The following is a 17,038-nucleotide window of genomic DNA, read 5'->3' on the forward strand; positions in this document are numbered from 1 at the left end:
AAAGCAAGACTATCGAAGAAAATACAATCTAGTAAAAAGTAAAATGATAGTATTACAAAGCGATTTCCGAAAGGCGGTTGATGTGCACAGTGAATCCTACAGGCGGAACCAGCGGTCCATCTCCGCTCCCTGCTTTGGTTTGGTGACGGTGCTCTGAGACGCTCCATCACCACACTGTGCTTTCAGTTTCCCAGAAAAGCAGATGGGGGGACATCCTTGTAAACCAGAGAAGGAAAAACTCTGGGCCCCATTTCCACAAGGTGAACCATAAACACTTCTAAAAGCGACTGGTGTAAATTCTCTCCCTGAAGTGGCTGAATGTCCCCTGCATTTCTGAAAAATGATACGTAGACAAGGACATCTCTCTAGAGGATTGGCGTTTTTCTCTCAGCCTAGAATGGCTCCTCCCGTGAATCAGGGCTTTCTTGCTCTTCTTCCCATTTTCCACCTGCCCCGAGAGTCAGAAGGGTTGTGTGTGATGTGTGCTTGTTATTTTAGTTTTTCCTATTCCTGCCTCCTGCCGCTTCCCTTCTGATGAGGTTCGGGGAATATACGTGAGGTTCGTTGCGGGGGAGTCCAGAGCCGACGACCTAGAAAGAATTCTTGAGGTGTCTTTGGTGCAAAATTGGTGGTTTATTAANCTTCCTGCCTCCTGCCGCTTCCCTTCTGATGAGGTTCGGGGAATATACGTGAGGTTCGTTGGGGGGGGAGTCCAGAGCCGACGACCTAGAAAGAATTCTTGAGGTGTCTTTGGTGCAAAATTGGTGGTTTATTAAAGCACGGGGACAGGACCCATGGGCAGAAAGAGCTGCTGCACTTGGGTTGTGAGGGGTGGCTGTTATATACCATGGGGTTGGGGGAGGTAAGGAAAAAGGGAGGTCAAGGAAATACTTTCACATGTTAAAGAAGACTCACAAGATACCAGAGGCCTTGCCATGGTCAAGTTAAGGTTGTTTTTCCCTCTAGCAAGGCATGAACATTAAGATCGTTGGGAACTTCCTGGAGCCTGAAGGTTACAAGGACATTTAATTGTATCTCCATTCCCTTCCGGAAGCCAGGTTATTGATAGAAATGCTTCGTTCTTGTAAACTGCTAAGACATTTGCAAACTGAGGGAGACTCAAGTCTTGCAGGATTGTGGTCTCTATAGGTTAACTATTTCTTTGTCCTTCAGGGCAGCCAGGAGTGCCTGAGGAATGTCACATACATCCCATGGGGGGTGGGGGGTTGCAGGGTGTCAGTTTCTGCTCTGTCCTCAGCTTGCCTTCTGTTCCCTCATCACTTTCGAGACGGCTTTCCGATGTTCATCCAGGACTCTCTGTGTCTCTCCTCAGTCTGTTCACCGTGTGTCTAGTACTTCCTTCGCCCGACTCTGGTCCTTGCTTTATTTCCAGGCCCACAACACGTTAACTGCTGTTGCTTCTAGCACCTGCAACAGCCCCTTTTAGCTTCATATCCTACTTGCTGATTCCTCACCCCAATGCCTCCTCTCACACTGGCCTGATTTCTCTGGCACCTTGATTTACCACTCAGGCCAGCTTAGATTTCCACGCAAAGCAGTAGGTACTTCAATAGACTTGTGTCCTTGCAATTTACTTTCCAGATTATTTCTGGAAACTACGATTGCTCTTTACCAACATTAGTCCTGCAGATTGCATGACCTCAATGTGAGAGGCAACTCTATGTTAGGGTAGCTGGATGGCGTTAAACTAGGAGTAGGAAGACCTGGGTCCAAGTTCCTCAAGTTCTGTTAGCTTCCAACCCCGGGGTGTAGTGTGGGGAGAACCATATCTGGAGGGGGGGGCATGGCTGCATTAGATAGGTTCTTCCAGACCTTCAGGAACTAATCATCCAATTCACGACCCAAATGGACAAGCGGCCTTGTGGGCAACTGGAAAGCGGCTCATAATTGAACTTGATTCAAGACAAGCACCAGTAGCTCAGATCTGGTGACTTGGTATCAGGGACAATGGGACATTCTCTTTGCATCTCACATCCAACTGTCCCCTCAGAATGGCTGGGTTACGTACTAACCCTTTGTCTTACAGCCTCCCGACTAGATAGACTTTTGCACAGTGATTGATCTCTGGTCCAGTCAACTGGGACCAGGTTGCACCATTGATTTAACTCACATACAAGGAGCAACTGACCAAAGCAATTTCATCCCCAAAGCACCGCCAGGTACCCTTTCTCCAGAAGGGGGCTGGGGCCCTAGCAAATGCTTACAGGTGCCTGGAGAGGTATTCTTGCAATGCTGATTCTCGCGCTCCTTGAGAAAAAGGTCCAGTGGTCAAACAAGTTTGAAAGAGTGAGTATTAGATCGTCCTGTCTCAAGATTCACAATGCACATTTGTGTATCAAAGGTTTGGAGTAGCCCTGCAATAAATAATTCCAGTTAATGTAGCTGGTGGCAACATGTCCCAAGAAAACCATCTTTTATGTAACTTCTTACTGATACCCACTGCAAGAGACTTGGACAAGGGCTGGCTTAGTCCTCATAAACTGTATAGTGTCACCAGCTTTGTCACTGTCTCCTAAACCAGCAGCCCCCAACTCCTGTGCATTGGAATCACCTGGGGACATTGGACTACATAGAGTCGGTCCGCTGTACCCCCAAAGTCTGATTTACTAGGTCTGGGGAGAAGCTTGGAGATCAGATTGCAAATGTTCCCCAAATACGAGAGCTCCGCACAATCACGTTCTATATGTCATCGCGTAACAATTGCATTTAATGGACATATGCTATGGCACCAGGGACGAAACAAGTGTGCCTGCATTTAAAACATTTTATCCTTAAATCTACTCTGCCTCCGAGATATTACCGCCAATTTGTAAATAAGAAAGTTGAAGCTCCACGTGGCTAGGCGACATGATCAGACGGCTTCTGTGTTGGGAGCCTGAGAAGTCAGGGTCTTCTGACTTTTTTTAAGATTTTTTTTTTAAGATATTATTTATTTATTTGAGCGTGTGTGTGAGAGAGAGAGAGAATGCGCGTGGGGAAGGGGCAGAGGGAGAAGCAGACTCCCTGCTCAGCGTGGAGCCCAATGCAGGGCTCGATCCCAGGACCCTAGGATCCTGACCTGAGCTGAAGGCAGACGCTTAACCGGCTGAACCTCCCAGGCACCCCTGGGTCTTCCGACTTCTATGTCTGAGTCCTTTGGTCTATACAACTTGCTGGACCCACCTCTCTTGGTCCGCTACTGTTGCCTGTTACTGGTGGGCAGTCAACAGACCATGGAGGCATGAACAAATGCCAGGAGGGACCTCCAAGGTCCCTCTTGGCCAAGCACCCCCAAATTCTGCAACTCAAGGTTGCGAAGAATGGAGGATACTCAACACTTTGAGAATCGCCATTACGTCACACTCACATCAAGCCTCCATGGTCAACACCCTCTTGTCTGTGCTGAAAGCACTGCTTAATTAATGCCCCACTAGCCTTCCGCGTGTGGCCTTCAAGGAACTCTCTGCTTACGGTCTGGTCCTGCTCAAACGAAACATTACAGCGATTGCCCATGTGATAACCCATAAAGCCTAGAGGAGAAAGAAATTAGCCCCTGAGAAGAATCGAAGAGCTAAGGTGCTAGCTATGGATCGTAAAACGGAGCTCACGTCCCAAGTAAACTCCCGCGCACATGGCTGAGAACGCTTTCCACTAAGAATTTCTGTCACTAGACGTCATCTTCCCGGGGGCCAAATGCTTTTTGCACAAGATGATCGGGAGTTATCACACAGGATTCGGGTATTGGCTACAACTAAGAAATTCCACACTTAAATGTGAAACTGTCCTTGAGAATTTTCCCACTTTCCCTTAAATCAGGACTGAAAAAAAAAAAAAAATCCATCACTACACAGAAGCAAGCTCTTCACTCCTGGCGCTCAGGTGTCCAGAATCTACAAGGGGCCTCAGGCTGCAGAGGCCATTTGGAAAGGCTTGACTGCCACCTCGTGGTCAAAGTGTGCATTACCGTCCAGGCAAGGGCCCGGGTCACCTGTGCACTGCTCTAAGCCACTTCTTTTATGACAAGAATGCTTCTGACATCTTTTGACATGCCCCAATAAGCTAAAAGAGAAGAAAGGTATTAAAGTGTCTGGCAATCGTCCTTGGTTTGGAATAGGTTATTTTAAACCTAAGGCAATCATACCTGAGTTGATTTGCTTTAAATGCTCCTAGTTTTGAAAAAGCACGTATTTTTCAAATTCTCTCCGTTGACTGTGTTTCAAAGAAAACTATTTTGTAACCACAAGAAAGGGCCTAACTCCAGGAGTGTTTTCTCTATTCTCTATTTCCCCAACTAATTTTTCTCTTCCTCTTCCTTCTTTCTTCCCCTTCCTCCTCCCTCCCTCCTCCCTCTCTTCATTACCTGTAAACTTTCTTGTTTAAATTCTTTCACAAGGAAAGCCCTATATCTAATCTGTTACTTCCTAGCTGTGTACCTTTGAGTGAGTTGCTTAACCTCTCTGCTCTCTGTTTAAACATCCAAAGAATGGTCTTTACATTTTTAAAAGCTTGAGGGGGAACCAACAAATAAGAGGAGACAGAGGTCACAAAGGGTCCACATAGCCTTCAACAATATGAAGTACACAACACACACATCTCCATCCCAGAATCTGTCTCCCAGAGAACACAACCTAAGGGATCCCTCTGCAGTCTGTTCCCAACACAATAGCTAGAGTTATCCTGTTCAAAGTCAGTCAGATCATTACTCCTTTCTGCAGTTCAACAACTCCCATTTTATCAGAAACAAAAGACAAGAGTCTTGCCATCTGCATCCCAGTCCCAGAACCTGTCCTCCCTTACTCCTCTGCCCCTCCATCACTCCAGCTGCACTGGCTTTACCTCAAATGTGCCAGGCATGCTCCTGCCTCAGGGCCTTTGCATGTACTGCTTTGTCTTCTTGGAATGCTCTTCACCCAGTTATCTGCCGCTGCTTCCTCGGTCGCCTACATCAAATCTTGACTCAAATGTCACCTCGTTGAAGACTTCCCTCAACCTCTGCTTAGGTTTACCTGACTCGACCTCACCCCAGGAATCCACATCCCTTGCTCCTGCTTTAGCTTTCTCTCTAGCATGTATCAGCATCTGGCACACAGTATATTTTACTTATTTATATAGTTTTGCATCTGTGCCCTCCACCAGAACGCAAGCTCCATGAGGGCAAGGACGTTTTTCTGTTCTTCCCACCGCTGTATTCCCAAAACCTAAAATAGTAGCTGGTACACAGTAGTTGCTCAACATTTATTGAACAAGCAAGTGAGTAACACGATGGAAGACTGTGGATGTGAAACGAGAAGAACTGTGATTTTTAGGGAAGTCCCTTAAACAGCATCTGATTTTTTTCATGTGAAAAATGAGAACAATACTTCTTATGTCGTTTTTGTAAAAGTTACACACTATACCATGTGTGAAAGCATCATATAATAAACTGCTAAATAAACGTAAGGCATAATTTTTCCTGAAAATGAATTCTTCATCAGTGAGCTACTTAATTTTTCTAACCTAAAGCTACCAGATTGCCAAAGAGTAAGTGTATAACAGTCGGACACAGAAAACCTTGAAAATTGTTCTGGCATTCAAATAAAATATAAAAAGATTTATTCCAAAGTCATACCCAAAATGTATAAACAATGAAATGCATCTCTTTTCAAGACTTAATTTAAAAAAGCACTCTACATTTAAATTTTATAGCCATTTAAAGATCCTTTTGCTCCCATATACAAAGTCTGATAAAAGCTAATTCCATAAAGTGTCAAATGTACTCATTTATATAAAAGCATTCTTTCCATAAATGCAAAATATTCAAATATAATAGGTGTATTATGCAACTGTCCTCAGTTTCTGGAATGCTTGCTAGTCTATAGAATCGCATTTCTACATACTTCTTAAAATGAGGTAAGAATGTAGACATTGACAATTTTTTCAGACGCTTTTTCTGGATGTTTATACCTCTCTGATGGGAAGTGCAACGCTGCCTTTACATTGCTTTTCAAGGGAAATCTTTCCCCAGGGGCGACTCGCTATTCGGCACAAAGAGTAGCCACGCCGCTCATTGAAAACTTCATAGGTTGTCATTCTTTTCAATTTTAACACCCAAATCAAAGCTCTTCCTACAGTGATGCACTACTTTCTTTACAGAGATTTTAATAAATATCCCTAAACTCTAGAAGACTGTTCATAATCCTTTAAAGCAGGGTCAGCGAACTTGTTCTGTAAAGCTCCAAGTAACAACTACTTGGGGTTTCTCAGGTTACCTCTCTGTTGCATATTCTCTTTTTTTTTTTTACAATGCTAAAACGTTTTTTAAAAAAATTCTCAGCTCTGCTAATCCTCTACTTGAAAAAATAGAAGTCATTCATCTCTAAATTAGATTTCTCAAGTGTTAATAACATGTAAACTTCACGTTTCCGGGTAAATGAAATCCATGGTTTCTGACCCCTGGATTGAGAGTTCATCAACGCTGAGACATTAATCCCGAAGAGTGGGTCTGCATTTCAGATATCCTTTTTAATCAATGGTACTTTCTCATGGCTTCTTTTTCATTTTGAGATGGATAATTCACGTGTCTTTACTTTTTTTTTTTTTTTTGGTCTTTATTTTTGATAGAGGAAAAACACTCTTCAGCCTTCCAACTCAAAGGCGAATACGTCTGTGCTAAAAGAGGTAGGTGTACACACGCAGGTGTGTGCCGTCACAGGTCCGTGCACACTGGACACGACCCTCTGATACATAAGTTCGACATAAATGCTCTCCAGGGCTAAGAAAGAATTAGCGGAAACCAGCTAGAAGGTATCCAAAGACGCCCTAAGGGATGTTCTAATTTGTTTTTATCATACGTAGTTGTTAAACGTTTAGGGAAAATACGATTTGCATATGAAATCCGTTAGTATAAATGAATGCAGCAGGATGGTTTATACAAATTCTTGGTGCATATAACCTGGAGCTGACTTAGGAGACACAGCAGAGAATTCTGTGGGCGTTAGTGTGAACTCTGAGAGGGGTAAAAGAGACCTGTTTGTAACACTATTTGATCTCTAACATGGGGTAGCTCTGTACTGAGAATCACAACACTCTGTGCATCTGTGTATGCGTGTGTGTGTGTGTTGTATGTTTTCCTTTCCTACCACAAATAGTGTTATGAACAGATTTTGGCAAATAAAAAAGCTGTGAATTTACTCAAATATAACACAAACAAGTTGGAAGCCTCTAGAATTATAATCCCGTGGTAGTCTACAAAAACATTTACAAATTCTAAAGCCAAGAAAGGTGAAAACTTTGGTCGACCTAAGAAGCCCAAGTGTACTCGTGAGCCTAGTACAGCCTTATTTTTGGACTGTAAAGATAAAGGTTTCAGTGCAAAAACGGTATCTTGATAAATAGCTACGACACAAAAATCACAGGAAACAGCTAAAGACTCTGAAACACGTAAGTACTATCCTGAAGGCATGTTTTGGTATAGAAAAGGGTAATTTGGGGCTAGGAAATAACAAGGTGTTTTACTGACTTAACTCTGAGTCTCGGTGGTGGGACGTTTACGCAGACTTTTGCAGACAGATTCAGCACATTTATAGCTCATCATGCTTTTTCCTAAAAGGCCACTTTGGGTGTTGCAATACGTGGTCTGCAGCCTGAAGGACGAGGTACATGAATTCTTCTACGTCAAAAGAGTAGTTGGTGAATTTCGGATGCTCCCCCAGAGTTGGGTGGTGGCCCTGCAAAACCAAACCAAAACTTAAATCTGTAAGTCGCTGAGGACGTGGTTTTCTGAACAGGAATAACATTATTTTACTTTGGCCAAGGCAACTGTCCCAATAAAACTTTATTTATAAAAACAGGTGGGGGGCCAGATTTGGCCTACTGGTCTATAGTTTGCTGATCCCTCCTTAATACATCCTCCTAGACCCAAAGTTCCCAAAGTTGTCTTCTCAACATACAGATAAGGAGTGACGAACTTCCCTTTTCCCCTCAACTTGCAAATATATAATACAACTCACTGTTCCGGAGAAGAACAATTTACCTTTGGGAGATATCATATTAATATCATATTAATGGGGAGATATCATATTAATTTGGGAGAGGATATATTAATTAGATACTTTAAACAACCAATTGAAAAGCAAAATGAGGTGAAAAGGCAAAAAAAAAAAAAAAACACACACACAAAACAAGGTGAGTTTCATCACTGAACTTTACCTTATCCTGAGGAAAGACTTTGTTCTGCCTTCGCCAAGTGACGTAGTGGACGCCTCTCAGCCTGGCCAGGTCCAAGTAACAGCGCTCGTCTTCACAGTTGTACCTAAGGACGCAAGGGCCCCACACGTGAGCCCCATGTCCAGGGGTTTTGCCAAATCAACACTTCTCCAGGAAATAACCCACCTCCCAAATCCGGGCCCGCAAAAGGGTGTGTAACTAGTACACGAGCTTGATGGAGATTATTTTTTAAATATCCTCATAACTAAGCTACCTTGATTTAAAAAAAACCAAACAGGATATCATCATGAGATGGAGAGAGAAAGCAGAATTGGCTTGTTAAGTGACTGGTGGCCGCTGACTTCACATTTTGAGCTTGAGGTCTGTTTTCTTTCTAGAAGCCTATACGACGTGACTTTCCCGTAATGAGTAAATATCACGCCTGGTGAAGTTCGGAAAGACAGTCTGGGCATGCAGAAAAGCATTATTCGTTGTCTCGATGTAAAACCGTCTCCAAACACTTACAGTTCAAATACAGCGGCCCAGTCTGGAAGGAAAAGTAAGTGGGTAAGCCCAGCTCCGTGCATTCCGATGAATATGTCCGTGTTATGAGTGATCTGCAGCTGGTCCAAAAACCCAAGTTCCCTGCGAGCACAGAGAACAACAGAAGACAGATGGGGAGAAGAGAGAAACTGTTAAGACGACTTAGCTCTATAACAATAGTTATACAAGTGTCTTTCCCAAATTAAAGCACATTCCACTATGGCTTTTTGCCAATTTCAAGCCTACTCCAGTAATTAATAACTTAATAACTAAATAATTTAATATTGTTTTCTAAGTAAGCTCACATTTTTAAAAAACTTAGATGTATTTATTTTTTTTAAGATTTCATTTTTAAGTAATCGCTACACAATATGGGGCTCGAACTCATGACCCCGAGATCAACAGTTGCAAGGTCTACCCAGCCAGGTACTCCTAAATGCATTTATGTTCAAAGGAAACTTTTAGAGCTGTCTTAAATGAAAAACCAGTAACACAGATCAAACAACACTGTAAAAACAGATACAATCAAAGGAAAAAGATTCAGATCTAGGTAGACCCACAGCAAGGCAAAGCTCTGAGCCTGAGGACTGTTCTTCCTTTATGAAACAGGGAAACTAGCAGGCACTAAAAAGATGTTACGATACGCTAGCATTAAACTGAAAATGAGTTCCTTAAGATAATAAAGGAATTTTTTTTAATAAAATAAATTCTCCTTGTGTGATTGGAGTTTATTTAATGCCATCTGGGTACACCTAAAACTAGCTCAGATACCACCAGGGCATTGTCTTGCCTTTGCAACAGACTAATCCACAATTTTATGCACATTAAGACCATAAAAGTGTCCTCCGAATTCAAGACCCTAAAAGATACGCAAACTCTGAACACAAAGTCAATGCCAAAAAAGTCCACTGAAATGAGGCTGGCAAGAAACACTGGGATAAGTATAGCCCTCTGAATACACATAATGGAATAAGATCTCCCAGGCCCGCTTACCTAAAGGAAAACAAAAATGACCAAGATTATTTGGGATTTAAGAAGAGAATGAGAATTCCCAGCTTCTCCTCTCTATTTTTTTTTTTAAGATTCTATTTATTTATTTATTTATTTGAGAGAGAGAAAGAGAGAGAGAGAGAGAGAATGAGTAAGCAGTGGGCAGGGGGTGCAGAGGAAGAGGGACAAGCAGACTTCATGCTGAGCGTAGAGCCCGGGGCAAGGCTCAATCTTACAACCCTGAGATCATGACCTGAGCTGAACTCAAGAGTCAGACACCTAACTGTCTGAGCCACCCAGGGGCGTCCCAGCTTCTCCTTAACCTTAAAGAGCTTCCTCTGGGGGGCGCCTGGGGGGCTCAGTTGGTTAAGTGTCTGCCTTTGGGCTCAGGTCATGATCCCAGAGTCCTGATATCAAGCCCCGCATTGGGCTCCTTGCTCAGTGGGGAGTCTGCTTCTCCCTCTGCCGCTCCCCTGCTTGTGCACGCACTCTCTCTCTCTGCCAAATAAATAAATAAAATCTTTTTTTGGTTGTTTTTAAAAAGAGCTTCCTCTTGAAGTACAACAGAAACCCCACCCAGGGAAAGGAAGACAGGGGGCACCGTGTGCGTGTCTCACAAGAGGTGCACGTGCCTTGGTTTCTCCAGGAACGCCAACTGACGCTGGGGGAAGGATGCGTATGTGCCCAGATGGACAGAACCCTGGAGTCTGAGGATAAGGAGGAAAGCTCCATCGACTGTAATTGTAACGTTTCCCTCAGATGGGCAAGGTCTGAATTTATTGGGACTCCTCCTTCATCTGAAAAAAACCTATACATCCTAAAAGCCAGTCAACGCCAGAGCGTCTGAGGTGCCCTCCCCCGTTCTGTCAGCCTGACCTCGGGCCCTCTTCTTCCTCCATGTCTTCCTGTGGCAATGATGGTAGCCACCATTGCACAGTGTACTCCGTAAGACAGGAATAGTTTTGCCAACCTCATAAGACTGTAGGAAGAGTGAGATGAGATAAAGCATAGGAGTAAGTCCCAACAAATGGTAGCTGTTCTGACGACTGCCATTTATATTTGTATTCCAGGTCTACGGTCCTCAAGACCAGAGCCAAGCCATCCTCCATAACTGGATCCCTACTTCAATGCCTGTGACTGGCTGGCAGGCACACGATAAAGATTTATCGTATAAATGCATGGATATATGGCAAATAAGGTGTGGAACTCCCCTGCTTACTGCTGTTTTTTTTGTTTTTGGTTTTGTTTTTTAAGTAGGCTCCATACCCAGTGTGGGGCTCGAACTCACAACCCTGAGATCTAGAGTCACACAGTCTGCTGACTGAGCCAGCCAGACGCCCTTCTTACTGGTAAGTTCTAACCTATCAGTAAAAGATAGCCATATGCTGGAATATGGATACTTTTTCTTTTGTAATATAGAAACAGTTCATAGTGTTAAATTTGGGAAACAAGACAATGATTGTAGGTGGGCAAACGGAGGAGAGAAAAGTTTTCACCTCTCTTTTTGAGCTCTTTTTCCACACTGCACGACTTTTTCAACCAGCAACAGGCACTATTTTACAGCATTGTAAAATACACCCACAGGGCTTACCTAGACAGTAAATGTTAGGCATATTCTGTCTTTCTAAGCCTTTTGCTTGTGCTGGAGCTTTAAAAGAAACGCAAATACTTTGTAGTATTTTTAGAAACCTCATAGTACTCTATGACTCTCAAATTATTCCCATAGAACTAATTTTAGGCCAGGAGCTAAGACCCAGCAGCTAGCAGGACAAATTACGCCAGGAACATTTTTATATGTTTTTATATGTTTTTAAAATTCAGAATTAGTTGCCAAATTTTTTTTTATAGATTTATTTATTTTTGAGAGCACGAGAGAGACAGCATGAGCACTGGGGGAGGGAGAGAGGAAGAGGGGAGAGAGAATCCCAAGCAGACTCTCTGCGGAGTGCAGAGCCTGATGTGGGGCTCGATCTCAGGACCCTGAGATCACGATCAGAGCTGAAACCAAGTGTCAGATGCTTAATTGACTGTGCCACCCCAGGCACCCCTATTTTGGGGGGGGGCAACTTTTAAAAATGCAGAAATTTCAACTGAAAATGTGGATTCAGAAAAAGAAATCTGGATGCACCACTTCTCTTGAACAATGAGATGGTGTCAAAACATCAGACCCCACACAGCGGAAGAGCAACTGCCCCTGTGCGCCCAGGGTCCTCACCTGCTCACTTCACTCACGGAGGCATCTGCCTGTCCCTCCCCGGGCTATCGGCGCCAACAGCTACCGTTAGAAAAGTCCTTTTGATCCCCCATTAACTCACCCACAAGCCAAAGATGACAGCGTCTGCCCAAGAGTGCAAGATTACTTACTTATATTTGTAATCGACAATCTGAACCTCAAGTGTAGATACTGTTTTCAGTGCGTTTACCAGCTAGGGGAAAAAAAAAAAAACATTTAGAATGTCTTTTCCTTCCTTCTCTTCTGTTTTATTCTCCTTTGAGTCCTAAAATTTCTTATTTTCCTACATAATATTTTTCAGGTATTCCATAACACTCAGGTCTACTGTCGTAACCTTAAACTGAGTTCAAATGCAGACTCCACCCCTTGGTCAGATGCACTCCCTAAAATCCCACCACACTGGGTCGTCATGAAGGCTGAGAGCAGGAAACTCATGGGAGTGAAGTGCTCAACACAGAGAGACCATTACGTGTTTGCTGGAGAACGACTTGCTAGTTATTCCCTCAATTTTTCAACGTAGATTTGCTGGGCACCTACCTTGTTCCAGGCCTTATGTTTAGAGTTCTCCCCCTATCCCTTATCTCATGTCAGACAAACTACTTGTGCTTTCGGCCTTATCCTCTGAAATCATTGAATTTTTGGCAGAAAAATGTTCTCAATATTTCTACAATTATTCTTTTAGCAAACAGAAAGTAACAAAGTGCAATTAACCTTAGTATCAGAAATACAGCCACAATTCTCTATGTCCCTCACAATTAGCCGTCTTAACACAACACTGTGGGTCACTGCTATTCAGAAATTTTTGCTTTTGTATCCTGTTGCCCGTGGTGTGCACTATACAACAGCAATGGGAGCAAAAGTAGCACTTGAACTGTGCTGGCAATGCTCAGTGCTTTGGGTGTTAGTCACTTAATCCTCATTAAGAGTCTCATACCAAGTAAATATTATTATTACACCTACTTTTTGTTTTTTAAAGATTTTAAGTAATCTCTATACTCAATGTGGGGCTTGAACTCACAACCCCAAGATCAAGAGTCACATGCTCCTCAGACTGAGCCAGCCTCAGGCACCCCCACATACCTACCTTTTTAAAAAACAGTTTATCTATTTATTTACTTGAGAGAGGGAGAGAGCCACACGTGTGAGGGGAGGGGCAGAGGGGGAGAGAATCTCAAGCAGACTTTGTGCTGAGAGTGGGGAGCCCTACGTGGGGCCCGATCTCATGACCCTGATCATGACCTGGGCTGAAACTAAGAGTCAGATGCTTAACCAGTTAACCAAATGAACCACCCAGGCACTCCCCTCCCATATGCCTATTTTTTATTTTATTTTATTTATTTATTTGACAGAGAGACAGCCAGCAAGAGAGGGAACACAAGCAGGGGGAGTGGGAGAGGAAGAAGCAGGCTCCCAGTGGAGGAGCCTGATGTGGGGCTCGATCCCAGAACACTGGGATCACGCCCTGAGCTGAAGGCAGATGCTTAACCACTGTGCCACCCAGGCGCCCCCCATATGCCTATTTTTAAATGATACAATGGAGGCTTAGAGATGTTAAGGAACTTTCCCAGGGTCTCGCAGCTAGCAAAGGGCAGAGCCAAAATTAAATCTAGGTCCTCTGACCCCAGAACCTGTGTTTTTAGGCAGTGCCCTGGAAAAAGCAACAGGCAGGGACTTACATCCAATCCCCTCCTCTGTTACACATATACACACAGTTACAGAATGGAAGTTTCTCTCTCTAGACAGCCCCTGAACTCCCCTGAATATACTGCTTATGTCAGGGAGTTGAAGGAGTGAGAATACATTCGAATTCTGTTTTCCAGGAGTGAATTAATCTCAGGGCATGAGCCCTGGTCTTGCAATGAGATGGAAACATACAAAATGGATCTCCTGTTTCAGAGGGTCCTCAAGCAAACAGGCTTTTTGCTTTTTTTTTTTATAATTACTAGTCACACTGTGGAGGTGGCCACAGCCCTCTGACATGATTATCCAACCCAGAGGTTGGGCAGGATTGCAGGAACTATCATTTAATGAGAGCATCTGGGTTTTTTTTTTTAAGATTTCATTTATTCATTTGAGAGAAAGAGAGAGAGAGCGCACGTGCGCTCAAAAGCAGGGGCTGGGGCAAAGGGAGAGAGAGAAGCCGACTCCCCACTAAGCAGGGAGCCCAACATGGGGCTCGATCCCAGGACCCTGAGATCATGACCTGAGCCCAAGACAGATGCTTAACTGACTGAGCCACCCAGGCAATCCTGGCTTTTATTCTCTATTTATGAATCAAGGTAGAGTCAAAGGTGTTTTCTTCTCTGCTTGGTAGCTGCCTTTTCAAGGGACGCCAATCACTGGGAGAAAAGCAGCCAGGGGGTGCTCTTTGGCTCAGAGTTCAGATCCGAACAGCCGGATCTCACCCGGGGGCAACCTCGTTTGCACAATATGTGGGACCCGATGTGAACACGTCAATGGCTCTACTGCGCACACGGTGGCGCCACCCCTTTGCGCTGGACTGCTTGCCAGGGCTGGGCGCTGCTCCCTGGCCAGCCCTCCTGGCAGACTGGGAGCCAAGGTGGTCGCCTCCTCGCACATTTATTTGTGTTGGAGCAGTAGAGCTCTCTGGTTAAGAAGCGGGCTCAGACGCTGACGACCTCGGCTCACCCCGCAATATTCTGCTCACTAGCTGGGTGACCTTAAGCATGTTTTTCAATCTCTAAGCCTCCGTGTTCTTGTCTAAAACAGAGTAATAATAAAATCCGTACCTCATGGGTTTGCTGGAGGCGTTGGAGAACCGCATGGGGAGCGTACAGTAATGTGCTTGGCCCATAATTAGCACTGGATCTGTGTTAAGTCCGCCAATATACACTAGTGGTCTGCCTGTCCGTGAGGCTTCCCAACTGTCTACCCCAGCACCGCACCACTGGACACATTTTTATTTCCAGGTCTTTAACACACACGCACACACACACACACACACACACACACACACACACACCACATTCCTTGCACCCATGACTTCCAATCAATGTCTCGTTGCACCATATGTTCATGTCCTCCATAATCCATACGGATCTCAAGACACTAATTACATAATTTTGATCTGCCTGTTAGGCATCCAAATTAATCTGTGTAAAACATTTTACCCATCCAAACCTGCCTCCAGTCCCCTCCTACTGAGCTTCTCCCATCTCAGTTCCACTGACCTGCTCAAGCTACAGGCCCGGGAGTTCACCTCTGATTCTTGGTGACTTTCGTGGCCTGACCTAATGTGTATCTGTATATTTGGACAGGGAGTGTCCGAGACTCAGTCTCCGAGACCGATCTCGGATCCATTTACTTTGTCATCTCTGCTGTCCTCACCCTCATCCAAATTCTTCCCGGGGCCACAGTGACAGCTCTGAATGAATCCCCCCGCTCCTACTCTTGCAGCCAGAGTGGTTTACAAATAAATAAATAACCCGGTTCATGTCTCTGCCTGTGTATTTGTTTTTGACGAGCTGCTACAACAAATTACCAGAGTCCGCAGCTCACAAGAACACAACTGGCCCTCTCCTTGTTCTGCAGGACAGCAGTCCAACAGTGAGACAGACAGCTGTCCGCAGGGCTGTGCTCTTTCTGGAGGTTCCAGGGGAGAATCCATTTCCAGCTTCTAGAAGCCATCACATTCCTCAGCTCGGGGCCTGGCCTCCATCTTCAAAGCCAGGAACGCAGCTTCTCTCTGGCCCTGCTTCTACCCTCATGTCTCCTTCCTGGATTCTGTCTTCCTCTTCCACTTTCCAGGAGGTGTTGAACGGAAATCCGGTCGGTGAGAAGAATCCAGCTAAGCAAAGAGCTTTCCAGGCAGAGGCAAAAGTTCTCTGGTGGAGACCGCTGAGAGCACACTGATTCCATCAGGCCCTCCTGGGTCATCCAGGTTAATCTCTCCATTTTCAGGCCCTCTTAATTTCAGCTGCAAGCTTAGCGTGCCTTTGCCACATAACCTAACCAGTCATGGGTTCCAGGGATTAGGACGTGGACTTTTTCTGGTGGCGGCCTGATTCTGCCTACCATACCCTGCTGAAAACTTCACAGTGGCTTCCCTCCCACCAGAATAAAACCCACCCATCTCATGGCCTATGAGGCTGGTAAGATAGGGGACCTCCTCACACCCTGCCTGACTTCTCTGACATCTTGTGGAGTCACCCTCACCTCTCCCACTGTGTCGAAGTCACGCTGGTGACCTCTCCATTCCTGGAGCACCCAAAGCTCCAGACACCGCAGGCCATTTGCCTCTGCCTGGGAGACTCTCTCTTTGGCTCGCTTCTTACTGATCAGGTCTCTGCCCAACAGCACCTCTTTTTTTTTTATTTTTTATTTTTTTTAAAGATTTTATTTATTTGACAGAGACACAGCGAGAGAGGGAACACAANCCAACAGCACCTCTTTTTTTTTTATTTTTTATTTTTTTTAAAGATTTTATTTATTTGACAGAGACACAGCGAGAGAGGGAACACAAGCAGGGGGAGTGGGAGAGGGAGAAGCAGGCTTCCCGCTGAGTGGGGAGTCCAACGCAGGGCTCGATCCCAGGACCCTGGGATCACGACCTGAGCCAAAGGCAGACACTTAGTGACTGAGCCACCCAGGCCCCCCAAAAGCACCTCTTTAAACACCTCACCTGACTGGTCCCCTCTTCCTTCTGCATCTCCTGCCCCAACACATCACCTTGTTTCACTTCCTTTGCAGCACTGCCCACTGTCTGAAATCACCTTACTTAGGGACTTGTTTACTTATTTCTTGTCCGTCCCACCTTGAGAGCATAAGATCCACGAGGACAGGGACCTTACCTGTCTTGTCCTCTACTGTAGCGCCAGGGCCTAGAATATGGCCCAGGGTATAGCAGGTGTCAACACAATGCTGTGCAATCAATCATACTATTGGGAGAACATCTTCCAGCCACGCTGCTGTGGGCAGGGCCTTACCAGGTGATCTTATTTAAGTATAATGTACGAGTTGATACTATTGAAATGAATTAGAGAACCTAAGAGGTGAATAGTTTCTAAGACACACAGTCATGAAAAGACTGGAGACTCTTCCAACTTAGCCCCCGGATGCCACCATACC

The 17,038-nt window shown here is 44.7% G+C and overlaps 1 protein-coding gene across 3 annotated transcripts in view; it reads right to left on the minus strand.

Moving 5' to 3' along the window:
• Nucleotides 1-5,564: 5,564 nt before the first annotated feature.
• Nucleotides 5,565-17,038, minus strand: part of EOGT (EGF domain specific O-linked N-acetylglucosamine transferase) — a 34,313-nt gene continuing 22,839 nt past the window's right edge. For 2 of the 3 annotated variants that reach the window (XM_034658629.1, XM_034658628.1), the window contains exons 15-18: nt 12,082-12,143; nt 8,710-8,829; nt 8,188-8,290; nt 5,565-7,706 (exon numbers count right to left, since the gene is read on the minus strand). In XM_034658629.1, coding sequence (XP_034514520.1) covers nt 7,560-7,706; nt 8,188-8,290; nt 8,710-8,829; nt 12,082-12,143 — 432 coding nt within the window. In that variant the 3' untranslated portion in view covers nt 5,565-7,559. The remainder of the gene's footprint in view (nt 7,707-8,187; nt 8,291-8,709; nt 8,830-12,081; nt 12,144-17,038) is intronic. The other variant, XM_002924395.4, reaches the window with a different exon arrangement.

Source organism: Ailuropoda melanoleuca, chromosome 4, assembly GCF_002007445.2.
Source record: "Ailuropoda melanoleuca isolate Jingjing chromosome 4, ASM200744v2, whole genome shotgun sequence".
Lineage (NCBI taxonomy): Eukaryota > Metazoa > Chordata > Mammalia > Carnivora > Ursidae > Ailuropoda > Ailuropoda melanoleuca.